The 23685-nt window shown below is 31.4% G+C and overlaps 5 protein-coding genes across 5 annotated transcripts; all 5 read left to right on the forward strand.

The window, feature by feature from the left end:
- The first annotated feature begins 5797 nt into the window (after nt 1–5797).
- Nucleotides 5798–8450, forward strand: LOC123899871 (replication protein A 70 kDa DNA-binding subunit-like). Its single transcript, XM_045951124.1, has 9 exons — nt 5798–6054; nt 6172–6439; nt 6546–6642; nt 6751–6872; nt 6946–7030; nt 7114–7401; nt 7544–7661; nt 7738–7929; nt 8042–8450. The coding sequence occupies exons 1-9, from the start codon at nt 5896–5898 to the stop codon at nt 8285–8287; spliced, it is 1575 nt and encodes a 524-aa protein (XP_045807080.1). The 5' UTR covers nt 5798–5895; the 3' UTR covers nt 8288–8450.
- A 1774-nt stretch (nt 8451–10224) lies between these two features.
- LOC123896708 lies at nt 10225–11456 on the forward strand. The gene is made up of 5 exons (XM_045947066.1): nt 10225–10412; nt 10540–10651; nt 10726–10920; nt 11011–11157; nt 11286–11456. Exons 1-5 carry the CDS (start codon nt 10225–10227, stop codon nt 11454–11456), a joined length of 813 nt encoding a protein of 270 aa, XP_045803022.1.
- A 1227-nt stretch (nt 11457–12683) lies between these two features.
- LOC123896709 lies at nt 12684–15013 on the forward strand. Its single transcript, XM_045947067.1, has 8 exons — nt 12684–12854; nt 12973–13240; nt 13525–13674; nt 13776–13860; nt 13948–14229; nt 14334–14436; nt 14523–14711; nt 14819–15013. Exons 1-8 carry the CDS (start codon nt 12684–12686, stop codon nt 15011–15013), a joined length of 1443 nt encoding a protein of 480 aa, XP_045803023.1.
- Nucleotides 15014–15577: 564 nt separating this feature from the next.
- LOC123899872 lies at nt 15578–16452 on the forward strand. Its single transcript, XM_045951125.1, has 3 exons — nt 15578–15710; nt 15845–15929; nt 16039–16452. The coding sequence occupies exons 1-3, from the start codon at nt 15679–15681 to the stop codon at nt 16300–16302; spliced, it is 381 nt and encodes a 126-aa protein (XP_045807081.1). The 5' UTR covers nt 15578–15678; the 3' UTR covers nt 16303–16452.
- A 2326-nt stretch (nt 16453–18778) lies between these two features.
- Nucleotides 18779–23685, forward strand: LOC123896710. Its single transcript, XM_045947068.1, has 6 exons — nt 18779–18788; nt 18944–19030; nt 19129–19567; nt 19685–20613; nt 20740–21945; nt 22019–23685. Exons 1-6 carry the CDS (start codon nt 18779–18781, stop codon nt 23683–23685), a joined length of 4338 nt encoding a protein of 1445 aa, XP_045803024.1.

Raw genomic sequence — 23685 nt, forward strand, 5'->3', positions numbered from 1 at the left:
AAAAAAAAAACGAAGATGAAAAAAAAAAACAAATAATAATAATAGTAACCAAAAAAAAAAAATAATAATATTATTATTATTAGTTTTTAATAATAATAATAGTAACCAAAAAACTAATAATAATAATATTATATATTATTATTATTATTATTAGTTTTTTTTTCATCTTCGTTTATTTTTTGGTTACTCTATTATTAGTTATTATATATATATATATATATATATATATATATATATATATATATATATATATATATATATATATATATATATATATATATATATATATATATATATATATATATATATATATATATATATATATATATATATATATATATATATATATATATATATATATATATATATATATATATATATATATATATATATATATAAAAGAATTTTTTTTTATATATATAATAACAACTTTTATATATAAGAATTTTTTGTTTTATATATAATAATAGAGTAACAAAAAAAACGAAGATGAAAAAAAAAACTAATAATAATAATATTATTATTATTAGTTTTTTGGTTACTATTATTATTATTAAAAACTAATAATAATAATATTATTACTATTAGTTTTTTGGTTACTATTATTATTATTATTAGTTTTTTTTCATCTTCGTTTTTTTTGTTGGTTACTCTATTATTAGTTATTATATTTATTTAAGAATTTTTTTATTATATATAATAACAACTTTTAGTCAAAAAAAAAAAAACAAAACTTTCTTTTAAGTAAGTTCATAAAAATATAACAACTTTTAAGTTTTTTTTTTTCATTTTTTTAATTAAAAACCCACATTAATTAATGAGTTGGCAATTAAAAATAAATAAAAAATAAATTAATTTCCACGTGTCATGCCACGTCAAGATTCTTCCATGTCATATGCCCATTTGTTAAGCCAGGGGGGTAACGCAAAGAATCTTGACATTGCAGGGGGTAATCTCAAAAAAATATTTTGCAGGGGGGTAACGCAAAACTCGTCTATTTTGCAGGGGGGTATAATACTATTTACCCTAAAAAGTATTATCATGTGCAAATTTGCACATGATAGATAAACCTAATTAATTATATTATTAGTAGTAATATTGTTTATGTTTCTATATGTTTATATTTTTATGTCTATGTTTTTTTTTTTCTATATTCTATTTCTATAATTTAATTTTTCAATGTGTACAGATTGTTCTATTTCCTTCTTATCTATAATTTTTTTTTTCTATTTGTAAGCATATCGTATTTTTATTGTATTTATCTTATGTTTTTTGTTTTTTCCTATTTTTAAGCATATAATAATTTTTTTGTATCTTTCTATTTTTTTTATATTTTTGTTTGTGAAATTACAATGAAGGATATAAATCGTGGAACGTGGTTAAACCTACTGTGGATAAATTCGTAACTTTGATGGTAATCGATTTTTATATATTAGTATTGATAGTAATATTGTTTATGTTTTTACATGCTTATATTTTTATGTGTATGTATTTTTTTTTTCTATATTCTATTTCTATATTTTACGTTTTCAATGTGTACAAATTGTTTTATTTCGTTCCTATCTATAATTTTTTTATTTTTTCCAATTTTTATGCATATCATATTTTTATTGTATTTATCTTATTTTTTTTTTGTTTTATTCCTATATTTAAGAATATAATTTTTTTTTGTATCTTTATATATTTGTTTTAGTAAAATTACAATGAAGGATATAAATTGTGGAACGTGGTTAAACCTACTGAGGATAAACTCGCAACTTTGGCGGTAATTGATTTTTATATATTAGTATAGATATGCCATTTGGACCAAATTATAAACTACAAGCTACTAACAACCAACCAACAAGCACACAAATATGTTATTAGAACAGCCAATTGACAATCAATCAACTAATTTATCACTATTGAGGTTATATAAAAAATCTTAAATTTAGTTTTTTTATTGGTTACCTTAGTGTTGTTTCAAGGATGTTGGGGGAATTTATCACTATTGTACATATTTGGCTTGGTGTTTTGTTTGAGAGGATTTAATTTTAAAGAGAAGTTGGAAGAGAAGAATGAGAGTGCTAAAATATTTTTTGAATTTTTAAGTAAGTGGTGCAATACAAAAAAAATCAGGGGGTGCAAAGTGCAAAAAACAGAGATATTAGTAAAAAAAATTACAATTTCAGGGTATGCACCTGCACCCCCTAATTGCTACACAGTACCGCCCCTGCCTGTAAATTGCCGAACAAGGCAAAAACATTGTAGGCGGCGCAGTCATTTACTAAATTAAATTGTAGACGATGCAATTCAATTTTTTGGTGATAAGAATGCTCACACAGTCATCACGCATCATACATGAGAGAAGACGACCAGTGGCGGAGCTAGAAACTTTGTAAAGCCCGGGCAAAATTGTAGTATTAAAAAAAAAATCAATTTTAAACCAAAAAAATATCAGTTTTAGCCAAAATTAACTCTAAAAATATCAGTTTTGCCCTAAACTAACACTTAAAATACCAAAATATTTTATCGGAACCCGGACAAGTGCCAAAAATCTCAATTTTAAACAAAAAATATCAGTTTTGCCCAAAATTAATCCCTAAAAATACCAGTTTTGCCCTAAACTAACTTTAAAAATATAAAAATATTTTGCCGAAGCCCGGGCAAGTGCCCGGGCTGGCCGGGCTGCTCCTCCGCCCCTGAAGACGACTATGAAAAACTATAGTAAATAACTATGAGAAAACTAATGAATATACAAATATGGTTGACAAAAACCTTTCTAAGTTTTGAAGATCTTTACCAATAAACAAAGTTGAAGTGTAGGAGTTTATTTCTACTTAAAGAGTTAAAATATATAGCAGTTAAATAATCATCTCTCTAACCTCTCTTTCTCTGAACTCAACTGACTTGAGTGTTAGAGCATTTCTTACATTGAACCAAACACACCCTAAGAATAACCGTTGCAATGTTTTGGCTCTTTCTCTTAGTGTCGCATGAACTGTTGTAAAATTCCAAAATTTAGCACATTGCAACGGTTTTGTGAGATGGTCGCAATGGAAGTGTCGCAAAGTGACAATTTTCTTGTAGTGGTTGTTTACACTGCGTTTGGTTTAAGAGAAAAAGGGAAGAGAGAAAAAGAGAAGAGAGAAAGACAAGAGAAATAGACAATTTCTTGTGTTTGGACATCATAGAAATAGGGAAGAGAGATTCAATATTGGTGGGTCCTACCACCTTTTTATTTCTCTGCAAAATAGAGAAGAAAGTGGGAAGAGAAATCACTTTTTGATTCGTTTCCATTTTTGCCCTTTACATTATCAATTATTCATTTTCATTACAATTCATCAAAGACACATTTGGCTGGGCCCCACAGTTTTTTATTATTTCTTTTACAAGGATATAATTGTCTTTTAAAAAATTAAGCACATTTCTCTTTCTTCTATTTCTCTTTTCTTTCTCTTATACCAATCAATACATTAAATCTACTCTATTTCTCATCTTTTTCTCTTTTCTCAAACTCTCTCTCACTTATTTTCTCTCTTCTCATTTTCTTCTTACAACCAAACACACCCTTAAGGATGGATGAGCCAGTCGACGGAGGATTAATTCTATAAATATTTCATAAATCCATTTAATGAGACAGTTGTATGATGTTGAGTTATTCAATGAGACTGAAATCAAGACTGCAAATGCGATTTCCATTTGTCACATGGATACGTCTCCTTGTAGTCCATCCCACCCCGCCTTCATGTTACTAGGATCCAGTTCCGGAAAAACTGAAGTATGTCATTTGTTAGAGGGGAGTGAGCTCTACTGGTTTGATGTTCGTTGATGAAACTTGAAGCTCTGCTTGGTGAAGTTATAATAATTAGATAAGACATGATTGTTTCCGTGATTGTCCATCAGAAAAAATGTTTCGGTGATTGTGTCTGTAAAATGACCGTGTCTATAAAATGTTTCAGTTTATTATCTATGAGTTGCTTTTTCTCTTTTTTACTGTTTATCACTTTGTTAATCTAATTGTTTTTATTTAAAAACTGAAACTCTAATAATAATAATAATAATAATAATAATAATAATAATAATAATAATAATAATAATAATAATGTTCCAACTTACAATCCCTTGTTATGTTCCAACTTACAATCGCTCAGGTGAACCTTACATCTTCTTCTTTGGCGTTCCATTATCCAATCCCTTGATAATAAACTGAGCCGTTAATTCTTTTTGGATGATAAAATTAATCTTGTTAAACATTGCATCTTGAAACATAGGAGATATCACGTTGCTATAGATGACTTTTTTATAAGAAATTTGAGATACATATAGGTTGCATATGTTAAACTCTATCTAATTAAGAAAGTAAAATATTTTCAAAAAATATTACAAGAAATTGCCCCTAACATTGGACGACAATGTATTTTGCATCTCGTGAATATATGATGTGTCCAAAAAGATTAGGTTGGACCGTAGGAGAAGTAGGCACATACATTAATTTAGAGATGTACACAGGCCTTGAAGATTTCTTGTTTGAGTTCTTCTTATATGTAATTGAAGAAATTGGTACATCACTCGATAAATTATGCATTCCTCAAAGGAGTAAATAAATTCAATTATTTCACGAGAATAATTAGAGTACTGTATATGTTAATGTTTATAGTTATGGGTGTACTTTGTTATAGTATTTAATAGTTTATTTTAAATAATAGTTTATTTTATGTCATTTTACTATTTTAGTCTTTATGTGTTGTATTTAAGAAGCATTTGTGCTTCATTTGACAATCAATCAAATAATTCAACAAACACTTTTCTCTCAAAAACTCTAAATCTATGTTTACATGATTTCATAATTGTACCGGATTCTATTCTAAATCTTGGAATCCCTACTTTATGACTTGGATTTTACCGATTTCGACCTTAAAATCCATTTACCCGTTACAATTGATATCCAGAGCCTGAGAAACTCTTACATTGACACAAGTCTAAATTAATTATTTTTAGACACACAAACATAACTTTAAAAAATTAAAAGATAAAAGAATTGATTAATATAAAATGATGTGACTAAATTATTAATCTTTAATTTTTTTTTTAAAGATGTATGTGTGCCCAAAATGTCATGTGTTGGGTATGTGCCCAAGAAAGAAAGACTTTCTCCTTTAGCCTTCCATTCAATGGCCGTTAAGCACAAATTAGTGAAAATTTTGAGTGTTAAGAAGCTGAAGAAAAGATGGAAAAGGGTATATGTTTCATATGTGATAAACCTTTTAGTTTGGAACATCAATTGCTTCATCATACAAATATTCAAATAACAATGATGGATACTGATGAAGATGAAGATTCGAAGGTTGAAAGGATTTTCCCAGATGCTACAACCACAACCCCAGTTCCAACATCGGTAGAACAACATGAGGAAGTTCATGGGATTGCTGAAGATTTACCTTGTGTTTCTATTTGTAACTCCCAAACCTCAAAATCAACCTCAACCTCCACAAACATCAACACGGAGATAGTGAAACCCACATCAAATCAAATCTATAATCTTGACAATAAGTGTCTAAAATTTTCCACTGTAGAATCACCAAAATGGTGGGTTGCGTTTTTCCATCCCTTTCGTCGTTTTCCCATTTGCCTAGGTGGACGAAAAATTGTCTGATGCTGTCAGGTTCTATTCAGGTTAGGGTTTATTTGGGAAAGGGTTTATTGTCGCCGCAAATCTTACTTCTTCTCCTTTAGGGTTTCATCTTTTCAATTCAATTATTGATGAGTTCAATTATTTTCCCCCTCTATCCTTAAAATTTCTTGGTGTTTTGAATTTCAAATCTAATTATTGTTTGGGTATAAATATGTGTTGTGTCTGCACCACTAATCATCAAAATCTCTATCTCACCTGAAGTAAAACCTGATTTAATCATTATGGCCAAAGTTTGTAAGAAGTTTGATTGTGTTTCTGAGATTTTACCAAACAAGGATTGTGTTCGAATCAAGGTGCGTGTTCTTCGTATCTGGAAGACGTCTTCCTTCCTCAATCCTTCTGATGTCAATTCAATTGAGATGGTTTTGGTTGATGAAAAGGTTAGTGCTAGTGCTAGCGATTCTATTTTGGTCTTGATGATAATTTACTCACTTAAGAATTGAATTGAGATTTTGTATTTTTGTGATTTATTAATTGATGTTACTTTTTTACAATAGGGTGGAAAGATTCATGCCTCTGTTAGGAAGCAGTTTTTGTATATGTTTGAGTCTAAAATTGAAGAAGGACAAGTGTATCAGATGTCCTATTTTTCCGTTGTTCCTCAGACTGGTTTCTACAGAACTACTCTACATCCATACAAGCTATTATTCCAAATTAAGACAAAGGTTGTAGCTGTTAAGAGTTCTGATATATCTCATTATGGTCTCACATTGACAAGTTTGGCTGAAGTTTGTAGTCATGTCCATGATTATGAATTTTTAGTTGGTATGTCTAACATTATGTTTTTTTTAAAGTTTTGTTCATTGTTTATGTTGGTTCCTGTTAATATGCTTGTCATTTTGATTTAAGAAACTAAGTTTGTTTTTGCCAGATGTGATGGGTTTGTTATCTGGGATTTCTGCTGAGAGGGAATATGTGAGGGATGGAAATGTTACAAAGATGGTTGTGATAGAGTTGACTGATGCTAGGTATTGTTTAATTTGTCTATTGATTCTCTTTGATTGGTTTGTTTATTTCTTTTTGTATTTGCTGTTTTGGAGTTTAAGCTGGATTGTTTATTGTGTTGTTTTTTATAGTGGGAAATGTGAATGTGCTTTGTTTGGGGATTATGTTGATGAGTTAAACAAGAAACTGGGCAAGACATCTGGAGGTCTCCCTGTGGTTGTAATTCAGTTTGCAAAGGTTAAGATATTTAGAGGTAATGTTAAAATTTGGAATTCTTTTAATTATGTTTGTGAATATACTCTGAATTTATTTGGTTTTTCTTGTAGACCAAGCATCCATTCAAAATGTCATCAACACTACAAAGATATTTGTGAATCCTGATATCCCTGAAGCTGATGCATTTAAGGATAGGTTTGCTTAGTTTATTGTTATTTATTTTGCATATTGGCTGTTGTAATTATATGTCAATGGTGAAAAGTTTATTTATTATTCAGCATTGGTGTGCATGGTATTATGTTGGATGCCACTGTTGCTGTGATTGGGGCTCGTGCCAAACCTGCTATGGATGAAGAATTTCTGAGGATGTATCCAAAAAAAACTGTATCTGAACTAAGTGAAATGGAAGAGGAAGGGGTTTTTGCTGTTTTTGGGGTGGTTAGTTCTATTGTTCCTGGGGAGGATTGGTGGTATCCTGCATGCAAGTGTCATAAGTCTGTTATTGCTGATTCTGGGGCTTACTTTTGCAATGGATGCAACAAGCATGTTTTTCAAGTTGTTCCAAGGTAAAATAAATGAAATGTATGGTTTGTAATTTAGTAATGTTTTGCAGTTCTTTGGTTGGATTTCATTATATTTCATGTGTTTTACCTTTACTCTGGTTATGTGGTGATCTTTTATTGACCAATATGAAGTTTTGTAATTTAGGTTTAGGGTGAAGATTGCTGTGTCTGATGGTGCTTCTACTTGTGTTTTTGTTCTATTTGATACTGATATGAGTTACATTTTAGAGAAATCTTGTGCTCATTTCGTTGGAAGATCCAAGGTTTGTTTCATGATTTTTAGTTATTCTAATTGGAATGAATTTCTACTTGGTTATTTTGATTATTTTAATTCCATAGGCTGCTCCTGATGATGGTTCATACCCTGCTGAGTTTGAGCTTCTCGTCGGTAAGAAGATGTTGTTTATAATTGATAAGGGATTGAAGGTTACTAGGATTGATGATGGAACTTTTAGAGTGAAGCGTGTGTGCATGGATTCTAAGATTATTGGGAGTTTTGTTGCTGAGGGACCATATCTTACTCCTGTTAGGGTAATCTAAGTTTTTCCATGTCTGTTAGTGTTATAATAAAAATTATAGGTATTTCTCATGCAATTTTTAATTGTAGTTTAGTTGTTAAAAGATGTTATTCATTTTTATGCAGAATGTTTCTCCAGTCATTAATCTTGATTCTGATGCTGCATCTCCTGATGTTGATTTTGTTGAAGAAACCCAGCCACTTGCACTCATGAAAAACACTGCTGTTACACCTCCTGGCCTAGGTTATAGTCCAGTTAAAAATGACATTGTGGTGAATACTGTGAAAAGGTGCCTGTCCAGTTCTTTTGATAGTGTTCAACCAGATGAAAAGAAGAAGCGTCTGAGGAAGATCAAGATCGAGAAAGAATGAATGTTGATCTTATTTTACCTCCTGTTTTGTGTTCATCCCATTATAATGTTAGTGTTTTGTTTTGTTCTTTCCAAGGGCTTTTGATAAGTGTTAGAGCTTATTTGCCTAATGTAGTTTCTAAGTTAGTTTGGTGCTATAGTAGCCTCTTGTATGTTATTGAATAAGTGGGATTGCTGTATGTTGGAATGTATGTACATTAATTGGTAGATGTTTTATATGTGATTGTGAATTGTTGTTGATCTCTCACGTATTGTACCCTTTGCTGCTCATGTTTCAATTGTTTTTTTATTAAAAATTTATTAATAATGGATACTGTTGCTTTATTGGTGGGGGATGTTGGATTGGGTTAATAGTTTAAGTTGTTTGGTGCATGTGATGTCTTTTTCTGGAAGTATACAAAGGTTGAAAAACAAAGGTTGATGTCCTTTAATTCCATTTTATTCTCCTGCAAAGTATTCTTTCAAAGGTGATTGGTGTGGACCATTTTGCCTTATTGGTGAGTGGGATCATATGCCTAAAAGTTGTGAACTGGATTTTAGTGTGAAAAAAAAAATATGTGGGTTGACCTTCCATTGTAGAAAGTCACTATCACAAGCATTTTATAAGATACCTTTACAACAACTTTATTTAAAAAGGCCACTTCTATCTTTTTTTCCCTACATCTGTTTTCCTAAGTTCAATATATAATAATTGAATCCCAATTTGTTGGTATATTATTATTTAATTTCTTTAATAAATATTAACATATTAATTTATTTTAATCATTATTAAGGATATATAGTGATAAAAATGGGTAGAATATGGGTTAGGTGCTATCTTACCTATCTCATACCCGTATTTATAAAAAATTCTTCTACGCATCCCCATACCCATATGGTTAACGTTATTTGTCGTCGTCCCTATACCCTATGGGTACTTAAGTATCCATACCCGTACCTGTTACCCGAATTTTTTATAAAATAAATTGATTGATTATAAAAAATCATATCATTTTAATATAATTATTTTTCATGTTAAAGTTTATTTCATTGTCACATTATGATTTGATATAAACATCAAAGATGCGGGTTAATATAAATATTAACGTATTAATTTATGTCAATCATTATTAAGGATATATAGTAATAACAATGGGTAGAAAATGGGTTTGGTACTATTGTACCCATCTCATACCCGCATTTTTTAAAAATATCCGTACCCATCCCTATACCCATTTGGTGAATGAATTCCCCGAGTTTACCCAATAAACATTTTTATGAAAAATGTCCGATAATTTATTTTTGTTGTATATTTTTAAACTAATATACATATGTTATTATATTAAAACATATATAACATAAATTAATATATTATGTGATTATCGGTGGGGTTGTTATAAGGTGCCTCTACCTGCGCCATACCCGGTTATTTTATTGGGTAATTACCCACACCCGTGCCCGTACCGAAAATGTGGATTTTTAGCCTACCCGTTATGGTGCAAATTTTAGTATGATAATTTAGGTTATTCTAATTTTTTTTTTATAAAAAATACATAGATGGATTATTCTTTTTTCTTTATAATTTATTCACATTCTATAATTTTGGATTTTTGTGTCGATAAATTATTATGGAGAATGCCCTGTTTTAGTAACTTATCATTTTTTTTTTATAATAGTAACTTATCATTTTTTCCTCAGAGCTAATTTAACTCATGCTTGAATTATTGATGTGGATTTGTTGCTTATTCTATTTTGTTAATTATAGATTGTTAGATTTGAATGAAATTTTGTTCTGTTTGTCTTTTTTTGTGTTCCCTCCTCTCTAAAATTTCCCTCCTATTCAATATTTCGAAATAGGGTAATCTCACCTCTCAAATTCTATTTATAGGAGTGTGCTCTTTTCTATTCAGTACTTAATGTTTTCAACTTCATTTAGAGAATCAAATTATTAATTTTAATATGAATCGAACTGAAAGTAATCCATCTGATAAGTTGAAAGATTTCATTGGTGATTTGAAAATTAAGAATTTTCAAGATTTATTAATTTGTAAAGAAAATGGTCCTTTTGTTGTTGTTGCTTGGTTTGAGTCCGTTGTCGAAGGAATTGATGTTTGGTATCCTGATAGGTCAAGGAAAGATGAACCAAGGTGTTGATGCTATGTTTTTTAGAACTTGTGGTGTATGATTAATTTTTGCAGGTTACAATAAAACAGAATATTTTTGTGGTTTCATTTTATTTATAACAGAATGTTTTTTATTTATATTTGACTATAGGTTCAGAATGAAAGTGATGGTTAAGGATGGTGAGAAATTTGCTGTGTTCTGTTTGTTCGATGAAGAGGTTGAGTTTTTGGCAATTGAGACCTGTCCATTGTTGGCTGCAATGGTATTTTCTTTTAGCTCATGGATTATTTGTATTCTTACTACCTATTGCTTATAATTTTCTTCCGAGTTTTGCAGGGAGAGTCGTGTTCACTCTTCCCTTTTGAGATGGATTGTATGTATGGAGATGGTGTTTTGTTTAAGGTTGAGAAAATGGAGTTGGAGAAGGATATTGGTTTGCCTCAATTTAAAGTAATTTCTATTTGCAACGAAGTAGTTGTTGTCAATGAGTTCATTGATCAATATATCCCTTCTGTGCTGGACATTTCCTCTGTATGATTTTACTCTGCTTCTATCATTTTCGTCATTTTTTACAGTGAAAAATTGGAAACTCTTATTCATGTTAGGTGCTTCTTTCTGCAGAAATTGAGCTCTGGTTCAACTTTTGCTGATGATTCTTCTGAAGTATCAAATTATTTGGATTTTTCTGTTCAAATCCATGGTGATGGTTGTGTTCCTTATGTTTCCACTGCTGTTGATAATCATGTTGATCCAAACCATTCCAAACTGGTTAGTTTGTTTTCATTAATCTGCAAGTTAATGGTTTTACTCTGTTCTTATGTTTCATTTAGTTATTTTCCATTTAAAAGATGTTAATTGCAAATTTATTTACATTTTATTTGTGTTTATTTTTTCAGAAATTGTGTCTGAGTGATAATGGCTTGGGTGTTGATTACACTGAAAATCCTACTGGTGCCATGTTCGTTGGATCTAGACTTGGAAAGCGCAAGATTCATGTAGCTTTTGCTAATGCTGGGAAAGAAAATGTAGAGAAGCATTCAAAGAATGATAATGTGAAAGTTGTATGATATAGGAAAATAATGGAGACAACTTATAAGTTGGTACTGATATATCTAAGCTATCCATGTTAAGTATCTTAATAATTGGGGTAAAGTTTATGTGTAATAATTAAATGATGTGTGGTCCTCAGACAATCTCTAATTTATATTTCAAAAGCTATTCTACTTTATTTGGTCAAATTTATAATAAATTTGATTTTCTTGTTCGATTTATAAATAAATTTATAAGCTCAATTCGCTTTTTTTACATAAGTTAATCGTATTTAAAAAGTCTAAAAAGTTACCAATAGTTAGTTGGTTCAGTGGTGATTGATGCTGAACTTGGTAGGGAGGACCGCAGTTCGATCCCCCGCAACTACGATCGGGAGGGGGCTGGAACCACTTGATGCCAGAACTGACCCCGAACCAGATTCAACTGGTGGTGAAAGCCAAAAAAAAAAAAAAAAAAGTCTAAAAAGTTAACTTTTGTTTATGAGTAAGCCCCGAAGGTGTATTAATTTTGTTTTGTGATATAAGAATTATAAAAATTAAACCCAATTGGGTTAATCAGTGGTATTTTTTTCGAATCTAGGGGTGTGCTTTTTAATAATTTTTGTTATTGAAATTATATATTTTTAAATTTGTGTTTTGTATTCATTGACCAAATTCTTTTTTTGTACCCACCAGGTATAATTTTTATTTATAATTGTAGCACAACAATTATTAACTATCGATTCTAATATTCTCTTCGATCCTAAATATAAATAAATTTCACTTTTTTAGTTTTATTGAAATTCTAATTTATTTAGTCTTTAATATTTTTTAGATATATCACATACTCATTGTGCTTAGATAATCACAATCCTCAAATTAGGTGTGTCCTTTTTGCACACATGTCGGAGTCCATATTCGACGCCGATATTTAGAATTAAACTAAATTAAATCATTTTTCAAAAAAATTATCGGTATCGACATATTAGTGTTCGTGTTGTATATCGTGTCTTGGCTTCGTGTTCATACTTAAAAAAGAAAATCTAATAATTAGGAGATGTATTATTACTCTGTTGATGATATTTTTTACTGACTAAGATATCTCACAATGTCATAGGCGTGTATTTTATATATTAAACTTCCTCTGCTATTTGATTCTGGAGATACCAAAACACAGAGTTGCTTTTGCAACTGATGTACGCTTGCTACAGTGCTGTCCTATCCAAAAAGAGATTTCCCCATTTTCCTTCTCATATCTTCGCTTCAATGTCTTCCACCGAAGTTCAAACACGAAAACTTTATGATGATATAATGCTTATCAAGGGTGGAAATGCTGCTGGTGAGTATCAGTTAAGGGTTTTGAGAAAGTGGACCGTTTCTAACAGTGTTTTTCCTGGAAATGTTGAATCGGTTGATATGGTGTTGATCGACAGGAATGTAAGTTTCTATGTCGATTATTGTTCTCTACAGTCTATTGTGTTTCTAAGTATTGATCTTTTTGAGTGGAAAGTTATGAAAAATGTCTAAATTGATTTTTCTTTATTGTGTTAAACAGGGTCATAAAATCCAAGCAACCATTCCTAATCTTTTGTTGTGTCTTTTCGATAACCTAATAGATGAGGGTAATGTTTATGTTATGTCTAATTTATCTGTTACTTACAACTTGCATGAGATTCTTGGAAGTTATAATAGGTACATGCTTGTGTTTAATGTTAACACTAATGTGAATCTGTCTTCGAGTTCATCTATTGCACATTATGGAATGTCCCTCATCGGATCCGATAATGTTCTCCAGCTTTCCGAAAGATTCAAGTATTTAGTTGGTGAGTTATATTCAAAGATTGTTTTGAGTTCATTTTGTTCTGTTGGTGAAATCATGTGTTAATTGTTTAGTTAAAAATTTGCAGATGTAATTGGTGTGATAACCTTCATCAGACACAATAAAAACTATTTCGATGATGGGACGATATCCACGACAGTTTCTTTCAAGCTTACGGATCATAGGTAGCTTATTATCTGTTGATGTAGATTTTAAGATAACTTATTTGGCTATTTCTCCCTGTTTATAACATTTAATTACTCTATTTAGTTATGTGTTTTATTTTAGAAATGTCTAAGTCATTGCTTGACTGTAGAAATTCGTATGATTGTGAGCTGTGTGGTGACTATGTTGATCTTTTTCGTGTATTGATGGAGAACCAACCACTAGGGTTGCCCATTGTTGTCCTCCAGTTTGCTAAAATAACTATGCAACAAGGTTTGTGTTTTTTCAAAATTAGTTTTATTGTGTGCTTAATACATTGTTTTGTGTTGTGTCTTTGCTTGTGTTCTTAACTGAATTATGTGATGTACTAATAGGTTCCATTGTTGTTCAAAGTGTTGACCGTGTCACAAGGCTCTATGTTAATCCAGTCTTTCCTGAATCAATACAATTCAAGACAGGGTATCTTTTTAAGTTATTAGGTTAAATTTTTTATGTGGCAAGTTTATTATTTTGAGACTTAGTTTTGATGACATTTTGTGAATGTAGATTGATTCTGGCACTGAACCAGACCAGGAGACTTCTTGGCAATTGTCCGATGGATAAATCGGTTGGCTTTAGGTTTGATGTCAGTTATCAATTCAAGACAATTTCTGAGCTATTGGATGACCCCCAGACTGGTATTTTTATTGTTAATGCTCGCATAGTTGATATGGTTGAACTGAACCCGTGGTGGTATCCGGTGTGTCGTTGTGATATCATTGTTGAGAGCTACCTCGGTGCCTATTTTTGCGAGAACTGCCACGCAACAGAATTTTCTGCTGTTCCAAAGTATATATATAATTTAAGTTATCAAATTAGCTTGAATAATGTTCTGTGTAGGTTAAACTTTATATTTTAGTATTATATGATGTATTTTTGTATAATCATGCTAGGTATAGAGTTAAAATGGTGCTAGAAGATGAAACTGGTGCCTGTTTTATTGAGGCCTATGATCATGTTATGCTTCCTATTTCATTGGTTGACCCAAATAATCCGGTTGGTGCTCCATTAATTTCGTTGAATCAATGTATTGAATCTGTCATTTATATTCTTATCATTGTTGAATCAATTTGTTTTTGTAGATATTGCCTGCGGCTTTTTTTCCCCGTGCATTTGACTCGGTAATGGGCAAAAGTATAGTTTTGATTCTGCACAAGACAGTTCACATTGATAAATTTCTTGATCCAGTATATGAGGTTCGTTGTGTGTCCGATGATCCTCAGGTGATTAATTTTTATGCTAGCATGGGTCTTTGCAGGATTCCTTCAAAGGTTTGTTAGACTATTCGAATTTAGGATTGTATTGCAATTTAATGGTCTGCATAATTTATAAATTTGATACTTAAATTTGTAATTTACTGGTTTTTTTTAATTTGCAGGTTGTTCCAAATTTGATTGATCCAGAATGCAATCTGATGAAAAAAAAGGTGTATCGATCTCCTGCTACCACTACCGAACGTTTGCTTGACGAGTATCTAGGACCGGTTTATCGAAGGAATCCGCCATGCGACGATGCAGAAAGTTCTTCTGCTGCTGCTGGGAAATCTAGAGTGGTTCGTCCTAGGCTTAATTAATTATGTTGGTGGTGTATGATCATTAAGTTATCAGTTGTCTTATTTGTTGAAATTTGTAGACTCTTATTTTGAAATATGATGAATATTTATGCTTCTCAGGTTAGACAATGTAGTAGTAGCTTATTTGTCCTGCTTATTTTGAATCAATGTGAATGTTTTCACATTACAATGGAGTATTCCATTTAAAATATATCCAGGTTTAGTGTTTGTTCTTTAATCTTTAGGAATGATGTTGTAATGGTGTTGATATTATGAACTTGGCAATCTTTGGAGTTTATTGTTTGTCTGGTGTTTGTGAATTTTGTGTTGTTTCCCTTGAGTAATTTGCTTATGTTACTTAGTCTCTGAATCTTATATATTAGTCTCAGTTCAATTTTTTTTCCAATTATGGGCTGTTTGATGTTTGTAATAGTGGGCCATTTGTTTATTTTTTTCGTGTTCCCCTTTTTTGTGGCTGGCCCATGGAGTTGAATGAGTTGGGTTTTGCCAAGTGGGTATTTTATTTAATAGGTTTTCTTATATGTATTTTTTATTCACCTGTGTGCATTTAAAGATGCAAGACACTGCTCATAGCAGTTGTATTGCAAGAATCTGTCATGGTAGATGAATACTTTTTGCCTCTCCATTATTAGATCTATTTTCCATTGCAGAGAAGAAAATTTTCAATGAAAAATTCAATGGAATTTCCTTCCGTCAGGTTTTTTGATCTATAGTGGTTCCTTGCATCTTTGTGTTTTGATATTTTTATTTTTTATCTGAGTTTTCAGTTTCGTTGATTTTTAGATTATCTACGTCTTCCTCCTTCTTAATCGATCGAAAAACCATGTGCAGCGGTTCCATAAAAATGCAATTTCGATCCTCATTCAAGTGGGAGTTGGTCGTTACTTCCTCAATCTCTAGGGGTAGAAATGTCTTGGTATAGTTTAATTGATTTGTTTTCGATCTTTAGCTTATTACTTAATATCGATTTTTATGTGCGTTTGTTGGGATGTTCTAATATTGTGTTTTGTTATTTTTGCTTGTAGAATTTTCCCAGGGAATACACCAGAAATTGTTTAATGAACTCTGACAGGAAGATCTATCTTATTGATGTTGCATCTGGAAGAGTTTACAATTCAAAGATTTTCACTTCAGGTCAAAATAAAGAAAACAGATATGTTTACTCTTGTTGGAAGAAATTTGTGACTGAGAACAACTTGAAGTTCAGAGATAAGGTTATCTTCAATGCCACCACTGGTGATAATGTTATCCAAGTCCAGATCCTGCGTCGTCGCCGTCGTTCACGTTAGTTAATTTGTTGATTTTCTTATGGGTGTATTGATTTTAGTGTTATTCGTTTTGATTTATTTCCTGGGCTCTTGTGGTTGTATTGTATCAGAGTTTTTAACTAATGGTGTTTTTATTTCTCTTGGACTATGATGAAAAATATAATTGTATTGATTTAGTTTGTGTGTTTTTAATTATGAATCTATGTCTTCCCAAAGGAGAGTATAGTTATTTAGTAGCTAAAATTATTCAGTGGTTTCTCTTCTGATTATCAGCAGACAATTGATTAATGTGGTGTATTTTATCATATTATATGAGAATTAAAAAGGATAATTATTTGATGGCTAATTATTTAGTCTTCACCATCATAGATGAGTAATGTATCGAATAAGAATTTTATAAAATATATTATTTGGTTAAAAATTTATATCGTATAAATTATATTCATTAAAATTTTTTGAAAATTATTTGATGGGTTTTCAAGACTCATTGACGGTAGATTTTGTTTAATTTGTATTCGCTATAATTTTTTTATAACTGGTTTATCGTAAACTACTTGATGAAGTTCTCGATATTAAAATTTACCGATTAAGATGTATTTTGATTTTTTTTTCCTATGATGTCAAGTTGCCTCTCTTTGTTTTGGTTAGTCATTCACTAGGTTACTATTCCCTCTGTTATCTATATGTCATAGCTACAGCTAATATGCATTATTGAGTCACACTACATAGTCTAGGAAAGATGCATTATTGAGTTAGTTTCAATTGATTAAGTAATCAGTTATTAAGAAGTGTCTTATTATAAGCAACCTTTCAAAAGATAATATCGTAATTTAATTCTCAAAAAATACACATCTATCATAATATTAACTTATTTTAGTTAAGTTGAAAAATTGCAAAAAAATAAAATAATTAAGCGACATATTGAGTATTTCTTTATAGTCTATTTGTCTTCAACCATAGTTAAATTTAGCTTAAGGTTGGCTATTTTATATATTATTATTTATATTGATGTTAAATAATGTATTTTGTCTTATTCTGGTTCAATTATTAGATCTATAAATTCCCAATTTGTCCTTTATGTTGTTTCATTCATCCTTTTTTTCTTATAAATACTTAATGGTGTTTGTCTCAGTTCATTGTATTTTGAGAACATATGGATGTTTTTTGACATCTCTCAACTCTTTAGTTCATTTTAGTATTGCACAATTATTTTTCAAGTTTATTCATAATTTTGATAATGACGGTTGATTCAATAGGGCATTGTAATTTAAGCAGGTTGATGCGACGCATTCGTATAGAAAAAATGAAACTTAAACGTCTGCAAAGAACTCGAGTTATTAAAAAAATTAGTATTAGACGTGGATGTAAGTTTATTCTTTATAATTTTTTTAACTTTGCTTAGTAGTTTTGAGTTTAATTGTTGTGCACCGTCGGTGTAAATTATTTTTACACATACATCAATTGACGTGTTGCCACGTCATTTAATGAATGTGACACATCATGTTTTTTAATGACCATACATGATGTGTCGGTTTTTTATTGGACGCATGTGTAAAATAACTTTACACCAATGGTGCATATTAATTAAATTCAGTAGTTTTTTAATATGGTACGAAGGTTTTTTCTTTTTGTGTAACAATTTTCATATTATTTTTACCAGTGTATCGGTCAAAGGCTGGGATGCTTTTGTTGGAGCAACAAATTTCAAATTCATCTAACAATTCTTCTTCTTTATGTAATGATACTTCATATTACTTAGAGCACAACCAATTATATTTATTTGTTTATTCCAATTGTTTTAGCGTGCTTCATAAGCTCTTTCTGCGGATTTCTCTATCTAGGTTATGTAAAAAAAAAATGTCTTGTGTTATTGTGGGTTTGTTATAGATATTTGATTTTCGTATAATTTTGATGACAAAAAAAAAATTTGCCCAAATTTTCATATCTTTTTATATACTATTATAGATTTTTTATTTTCATTTAAATTGTATGAGGACTAAAATATATCACATTATTTTATTTCCATTATTCATAAAGTAAGTTTGAGCAAGTCCTATTTGTTAAAAAAAAAATTCACTAAGTCCTAAATATTGTAGTTTTAAAGCTATTATTGGGAATCCTTTTCACTATTTACACTTGGGCCTACTTAAAAAGTGATAAAAAAATTCAGAAAACTTGACCCATTATTTCTAAAATTGAGTTGGTTTTAATTAAAACTAAGAAATAAAAAAACAAATCACACACTTAAAAATTTATGAAAAAATAAAAAACAAAAAGGCAACCATAGTAATAGAAAAAATTCAAATCTAAATCAATACTAAAAACACAAAACAAAAAAGTCAAAAATTCCATCCCTTTTGAAAAACGAAACTAACTATCATCTTCCAGTGGAAAAAAAAAACCATAAGATTGTTCTTATTTATTGGTGTTGAAAATCTTAAATTTTTGGGCGAAATCCTTCTGGTTTTTACTGAGAAAAAAATATCATTATACCTTTATGGAGATCGGTTGGTTCTAATGCCTGATTAATACAAATCTACAAAGGGGAAAGAGAAGTCTGAATGTTGTTCATCCAATTTTTGGTTCGAATCGCACCTGGAGATTGTAATTCGTGTTTGGTATCGTCGGAATTTTTTGTAATTTCATTGAATTTTTTATCCAGCTCGTGCTGCTTGTTCATACGAGGATGAAAATGCTCTACAGGCTGATTTTACAAACAATAGGAAATTTCGATCAAGTGAAGTAGTAGGTACGATTACAAACTAATGAATAGATTCTTATTGTATATTTTGCAGTTAATTAATGGTTGTAATTTTAGTTATTTATAATGTAATTGTCAAATTACAGAGTATATGGATATTGGTGATATGGATATTGTGTGTCCGGATTGTGGCGCAATGATTTGGTATCACGAGAGAGCTAAAAAGGATCCTCGGAGCAATGCGGTTAGAGTTTCTTTCTGTTGTAAAAAGGGCAAGATCTTGATACCATATTTGGAGGAACCACCACCACTAATAAGATCTCTTTTCAATGGATTTCACCCAAAAAGTTCTCATTTTTTTGGAAATATAAGATCTTACAATAATATGTTTTCTTTCACTTCACTTGGAGGAAGAGTTGATACTCCATCTAATGATGGACATGGTCCTCCTCATTTTGTTATTGCTGGGCAAAACTACCACCGAATTGGTAGCTTACTTCCTAAACATGGTGAATCTCCAAAATTTGCTCATTTATATATATACGATACTCAAAATGAGGTTTCAAATCGATTATCCCATTTCAGGTAATTATATATTCGATTTAATATATTTCAATTATGTTATTGTTTTGCATTAATAAATTGTAATGTAGATAGTTTAATTTTGGTGACATATAACATGTGATTTTTGTTCTTTCGTAGTTCCCTGGATTCTAAAAAAGCACTTGATCCATTGTTGGTGGCAGAAATTTTGGCTGTCATGGATGAACACAATTTGTTGGTGAAATGTTTTCGTATGGTTAGGGATTACCTTGATGCTGATCAAAGTGTCTCTGTAAGTTTACGTTTATTTCGTGATCGACAAAGAGATCCCCGAGTTTATAATTTACCTAGGCTTGATGAAGTGGCTGCATTGGTTGTTGGTGATATTGGAGACGATGAGGATGGAAGAGATATCGTCGTACGCAAAAAAAATGGATATTTGAAGAGAATTCATGAAACTCATGCAAAGTATATTCCGTTGCAATACCCATTGTTGTTTCCTTTTGGTGAAGATCAGTACCAAGAGAAAATCCCTCTTAACCGTTTGACAGCCTCAACAAGCAAAAAAAAAAGAACTCGTGTTCCAATGCGTGCGTTTATAGCATTTCGTCTTCAAGAGAGAATGAACGAAGATTCTATTATTCTTAGGAGTAGAAGATTATTCCAGCAGTTTGTAGTTGACCTTTATTCGATGATTGAATCTCAAAGGTTATCCTGGGTAAGGTCTAATCAAGAAGAAATTCGATCGGATTTCCTTGCGGGAATAGAAGAAGCTGTTAGTCGTGGTGATTGTGTTGCATCTTCCATTGGGTCTCGAATTGTTTTACCGTCTTCTTTTACTGGTGGGAGGCGCTACATGTTCAATAATTGTCAAGATGCAATGGCCATTTGCAAAAAATTCGGTTATCCTGATTTATTTCTTACTTTCACCTGCAACCCAAAATGGCCGGAAATACAACGCCACATGGCTAAATCTGGTAACTATTCAGTATATAGACCTGATATTACCTGTCGTGTATTTCAAATGAAATTAAATCTAATGATGGCAGATTTTCGAAAGGGTCAATTTTTCGGTAGGGTTGTTGCAAGTAAGTAATTTGCTATATTTTATTGTGAAATTATTTATTATGTTTTGCCTTAGTTTTTTTTATCTTTTTATTGTTCTATTGTTAAAACTTGCTTCTTAATATTGATTATTGATCAATTTTTACAAGGTATGTATACTATTGAATTTCAAAAGAGAGGATTGCCTCACGCACACATTTTATTGTGGTTAGATCCTCAAGATAAATTGACTACAGCGGCTGCAATTGACTCGGTGATTTGTGCTGAATTACCCGATAAAAAGTTGTTCCCTAAACTTTATTCAACTGTAACAAATTTCATGATTCATGGACCATGTGGGAATGGTTTCACCGAATCTCCTTGCATGAAAGATCATCATCGTTGTTCTAAATTTTATCCAAAAAAATTTGTGTCGCATACCTCTTTTGATCCAAGTGGATATCCTATTTATAGGCGCAGAGACTCTGGGCACACTGTGATTAAAAAGGAAGCAATTCTAGATAATCGAAGTGTTGTTCCGTACAATCCGAAACTGATGATGAAATATCAAGCGCATGTTAATATAGAATATTGTAACAAATCAAATTGCATTAAATATTTGTTTAAGTATATTAACAAAGGAGTTGATAGAGTGACTGCTACTTTATATAAAAGTGATGATGAATGTGTTGATGAGATACAGCAGTACTATGACTGCCGGTTTTTGTCTCCATCGGAATCTATTTGGAGGATCTTTGCTTATAAGATTCATTTTAGGTGGCCTCCAGTCACTAGATTAACTTTCCATACCCAAGGTAATCAGAGAGTGGTCTTCAATGATAGTTCTAATCTAGAGAAGGTTCTTAAGTCCAATAGTGAAAAGGGTACCATGTTTTTAGCTTGGATGGCTGCAAACAGGCAATATCCTCAAGGTCGTCACCTAACATATGCTCAATTTCCAACCTTATTCACTTATGATTCTGATGGTCGGTTTTGGAAACCGAGGAAAAGTGGTGGTTCGGTGGGTCGCTTGACCTACATTCCACACGGTTCGCGTGAGCTTTTTTATTTAAGATTGTTGTTGACTGCCCAAGTTGGATGCACCAGTTTTGAGGATCTTCGAACCGTAAATGGTCATGTCCATGATTCATTTAGGGAAGCTTGTGCTGATTTGAGGTTATTGGAAGATGATCGAGATTTTATCAATGCTATTGTTGAAGTTGCAAATATTGGATCTGGATACTCTATTCGAAAGATGTTTTCGTGTTTTTTGATGTCTAACTCAATGAGTGATCCTTTTAATGTTTGGGAACAGTTATGGGAAATTCTGGCTGATGGAATATTGTATCAAAAACGTCGTGAGTTGAATTTGCCAGGTGAACTTCTATCTATTAACAGTTTATTTATGTTTTTTTCATTTATATTTTATTTAATAGTTTTTTTCTTCAGATTTTGTTATGTCCGACGAGGATTTGAAAGAATCATGTCTCATTGAGATTGACAATTATTTGCGGGCAAATGGTAAATCTCTGGAGGACTATGAATGCATGCCGAAGTTAAAAGAACAAAATAATGGTATTTTCAATAACATCTTGCTCGAGAATGAATTTAATTATGACTATGATGATATGAGGATTCTTCACAATGAACATGTTGGTAACTTAAATTCAGAGCAATTGATTGCATATGAAGATATTTATAAGGCTGTTGATAATGGACTTGGATCTATGTTTTTTGTTGATGGATATGGCGGGACTGGGAAGACGTTCTTATGGAAAACTCTTTCTTATAGACTTCGTTCGGAGGGAAAAATAGTAGTAAATGTTGCATCTAGTGGTATAGCTTCTATCCTACTTCCCGGTGGTAAAACTGCTCATTCACAGTTTGGAATTCCTTTAGTTCTTACCAAGGAATCCTGTTGCCAAATTGATAAAGGTAGTAAAAAGGCACAGTTGCTGATTATGACTAGCTTAATTATTTGGGATGAGGCTCCTATGATTAATAAGTGGGCTTTTGAAGCTTTTGAAAGAACTCTTCGGGATATAATGAGTGAAGTTGATGTTAAGAATAAATCTTTGCCATTCGGGGGGAAAACTGTTGTTTTTGGTGGAGACTTTAGGCAAATTCTGCCTGTTATTCCAAAAGGATCTCGCGCTGACGTTGTTCATGCAACAATTAATTCATCCTACCTTTGGCGCGGATGCAAAGTTTTGAGATTAACAAAAAATATGCGCTTACAATTTTCATCCAATTCAGTTGAAAATGAGCAATTACGGGAGTTTGCCAGCTGGATCCTTGATATTGGAGATGGTAAGATAGGTATTACCGAAGATGGTGAGTCAATTGTTGAAATTCCTCGAGATATTTTAGTTCAGAGTTCTCTGAACCCGATAGGTGATATTGTTGAGGCAATTTATCCAAATTTGCTTGAAAATATACATGTTCCAGATTTCTTTCAAGATAGGGCTATTCTTGCTCCAACATTGGATGTTGTTGAAGAAATAAATGATTATGTACTTGCACTAATGCCCGGTGATGCGAAAGAGTATCTCAGTTGTGACTCAATCTCAAAAGGTGATGATGATGTTGGTGTGGATCTTAGATGGATTACAACTGAGTTTTTGAACGAAATCAAGTGTTCTGGAATGCCAAATCATAAACTTATTATCAAAGTTGGAACTGTGATTATGCTTTTAAGGAATATTGATGTTTCGTCTGGCCTATGTAACGGCACACGTCTTATTGTTTTCTACATGGGGAACATTGTTATTGGTGCTAAAATTGTAACAGGAACTAATACTGGTGATATTGTTTATATCTCCCGAATGAGTTTGGTACCATCAGATGCGAATGTTTCAATAAGTTTCAGACGGCGCCAATTCCCCTTCTGTGTTTGTTTTGCCATGACAATTAACAAGAGTCAAGGACAAACATTGTGTCACGTTGGTTTATATCTTCCGAGACCAGTTTTTACTCATGGTCAGTTATATGTTGCTGTTTCTCGTGTTAAAACTAGAGCAGGTTTGAAGATTCTCATAGTCGGTGATGATGGTCTAGCCAAAACAAGTACCATTAATGTTGTTTATCCTGAAGTTTTTCAAAGAATTTGTAGATGA

This window comes from Trifolium pratense, linkage group LG7 (assembly GCF_020283565.1).
Source record: "Trifolium pratense cultivar HEN17-A07 linkage group LG7, ARS_RC_1.1, whole genome shotgun sequence".
In the NCBI taxonomy this organism is placed as follows: Eukaryota; Viridiplantae; Streptophyta; class Magnoliopsida; order Fabales; family Fabaceae; genus Trifolium; species Trifolium pratense.

Bases quoted from the DNA above. Each gene is read 5' to 3' on its own strand.
- LOC123896710 (XM_045947068.1), top strand. The intron at 19,031-19,128 runs GTACGATTACAA...GTCAAATTACAG, and splicing joins TCGATCAAGTGAAGTAGTAG to AGTATATGGATATTGGTGAT. The intron at 21,946-22,018 runs GTGAACTTCTAT...TTTTTTCTTCAG, and splicing joins TCGTGAGTTGAATTTGCCAG to ATTTTGTTATGTCCGACGAG.
- LOC123896708 (XM_045947066.1), top strand. From the start codon at position 10,225: ATGAATCGAACTGAAAGTAATCCATCTGATAAGTTGAAAGATTTCATT. The intron at 10,413-10,539 runs GTGTTGATGCTA...ATTTGACTATAG, and splicing joins TCAAGGAAAGATGAACCAAG to GTTCAGAATGAAAGTGATGG. The intron at 11,158-11,285 runs GTTAGTTTGTTT...TTATTTTTTCAG, and splicing joins ATCCAAACCATTCCAAACTG to AAATTGTGTCTGAGTGATAA.
- LOC123896709 (XM_045947067.1), top strand. From the start codon at position 12,684: ATGTCTTCCACCGAAGTTCAAACACGAAAACTTTATGATGATATAATG. The intron at 13,241-13,524 runs GTGAGTTATATT...GTTTTATTTTAG, and splicing joins AAGATTCAAGTATTTAGTTG to AAATGTCTAAGTCATTGCTT. The intron at 14,437-14,522 runs GTTGGTGCTCCA...TTGTTTTTGTAG, and splicing joins TGGTTGACCCAAATAATCCG to ATATTGCCTGCGGCTTTTTT.
- LOC123899871 (XM_045951124.1), top strand. From the start codon at position 5,896: ATGGCCAAAGTTTGTAAGAAGTTTGATTGTGTTTCTGAGATTTTACCA. The intron at 6,440-6,545 runs GTATGTCTAACA...TGTTTTTGCCAG, and splicing joins TGATTATGAATTTTTAGTTG to ATGTGATGGGTTTGTTATCT. The intron at 7,930-8,041 runs GTAATCTAAGTT...ATTTTTATGCAG, and splicing joins CATATCTTACTCCTGTTAGG to AATGTTTCTCCAGTCATTAA.
- LOC123899872 (XM_045951125.1), top strand. From the start codon at position 15,679: ATGAAAAATTCAATGGAATTTCCTTCCGTCAG. The intron at 15,711-15,844 runs GTTTTTTGATCT...AACCATGTGCAG, and splicing joins ATGGAATTTCCTTCCGTCAG to CGGTTCCATAAAAATGCAAT. The intron at 15,930-16,038 runs GTATAGTTTAAT...TTTTGCTTGTAG, and splicing joins CTAGGGGTAGAAATGTCTTG to AATTTTCCCAGGGAATACAC.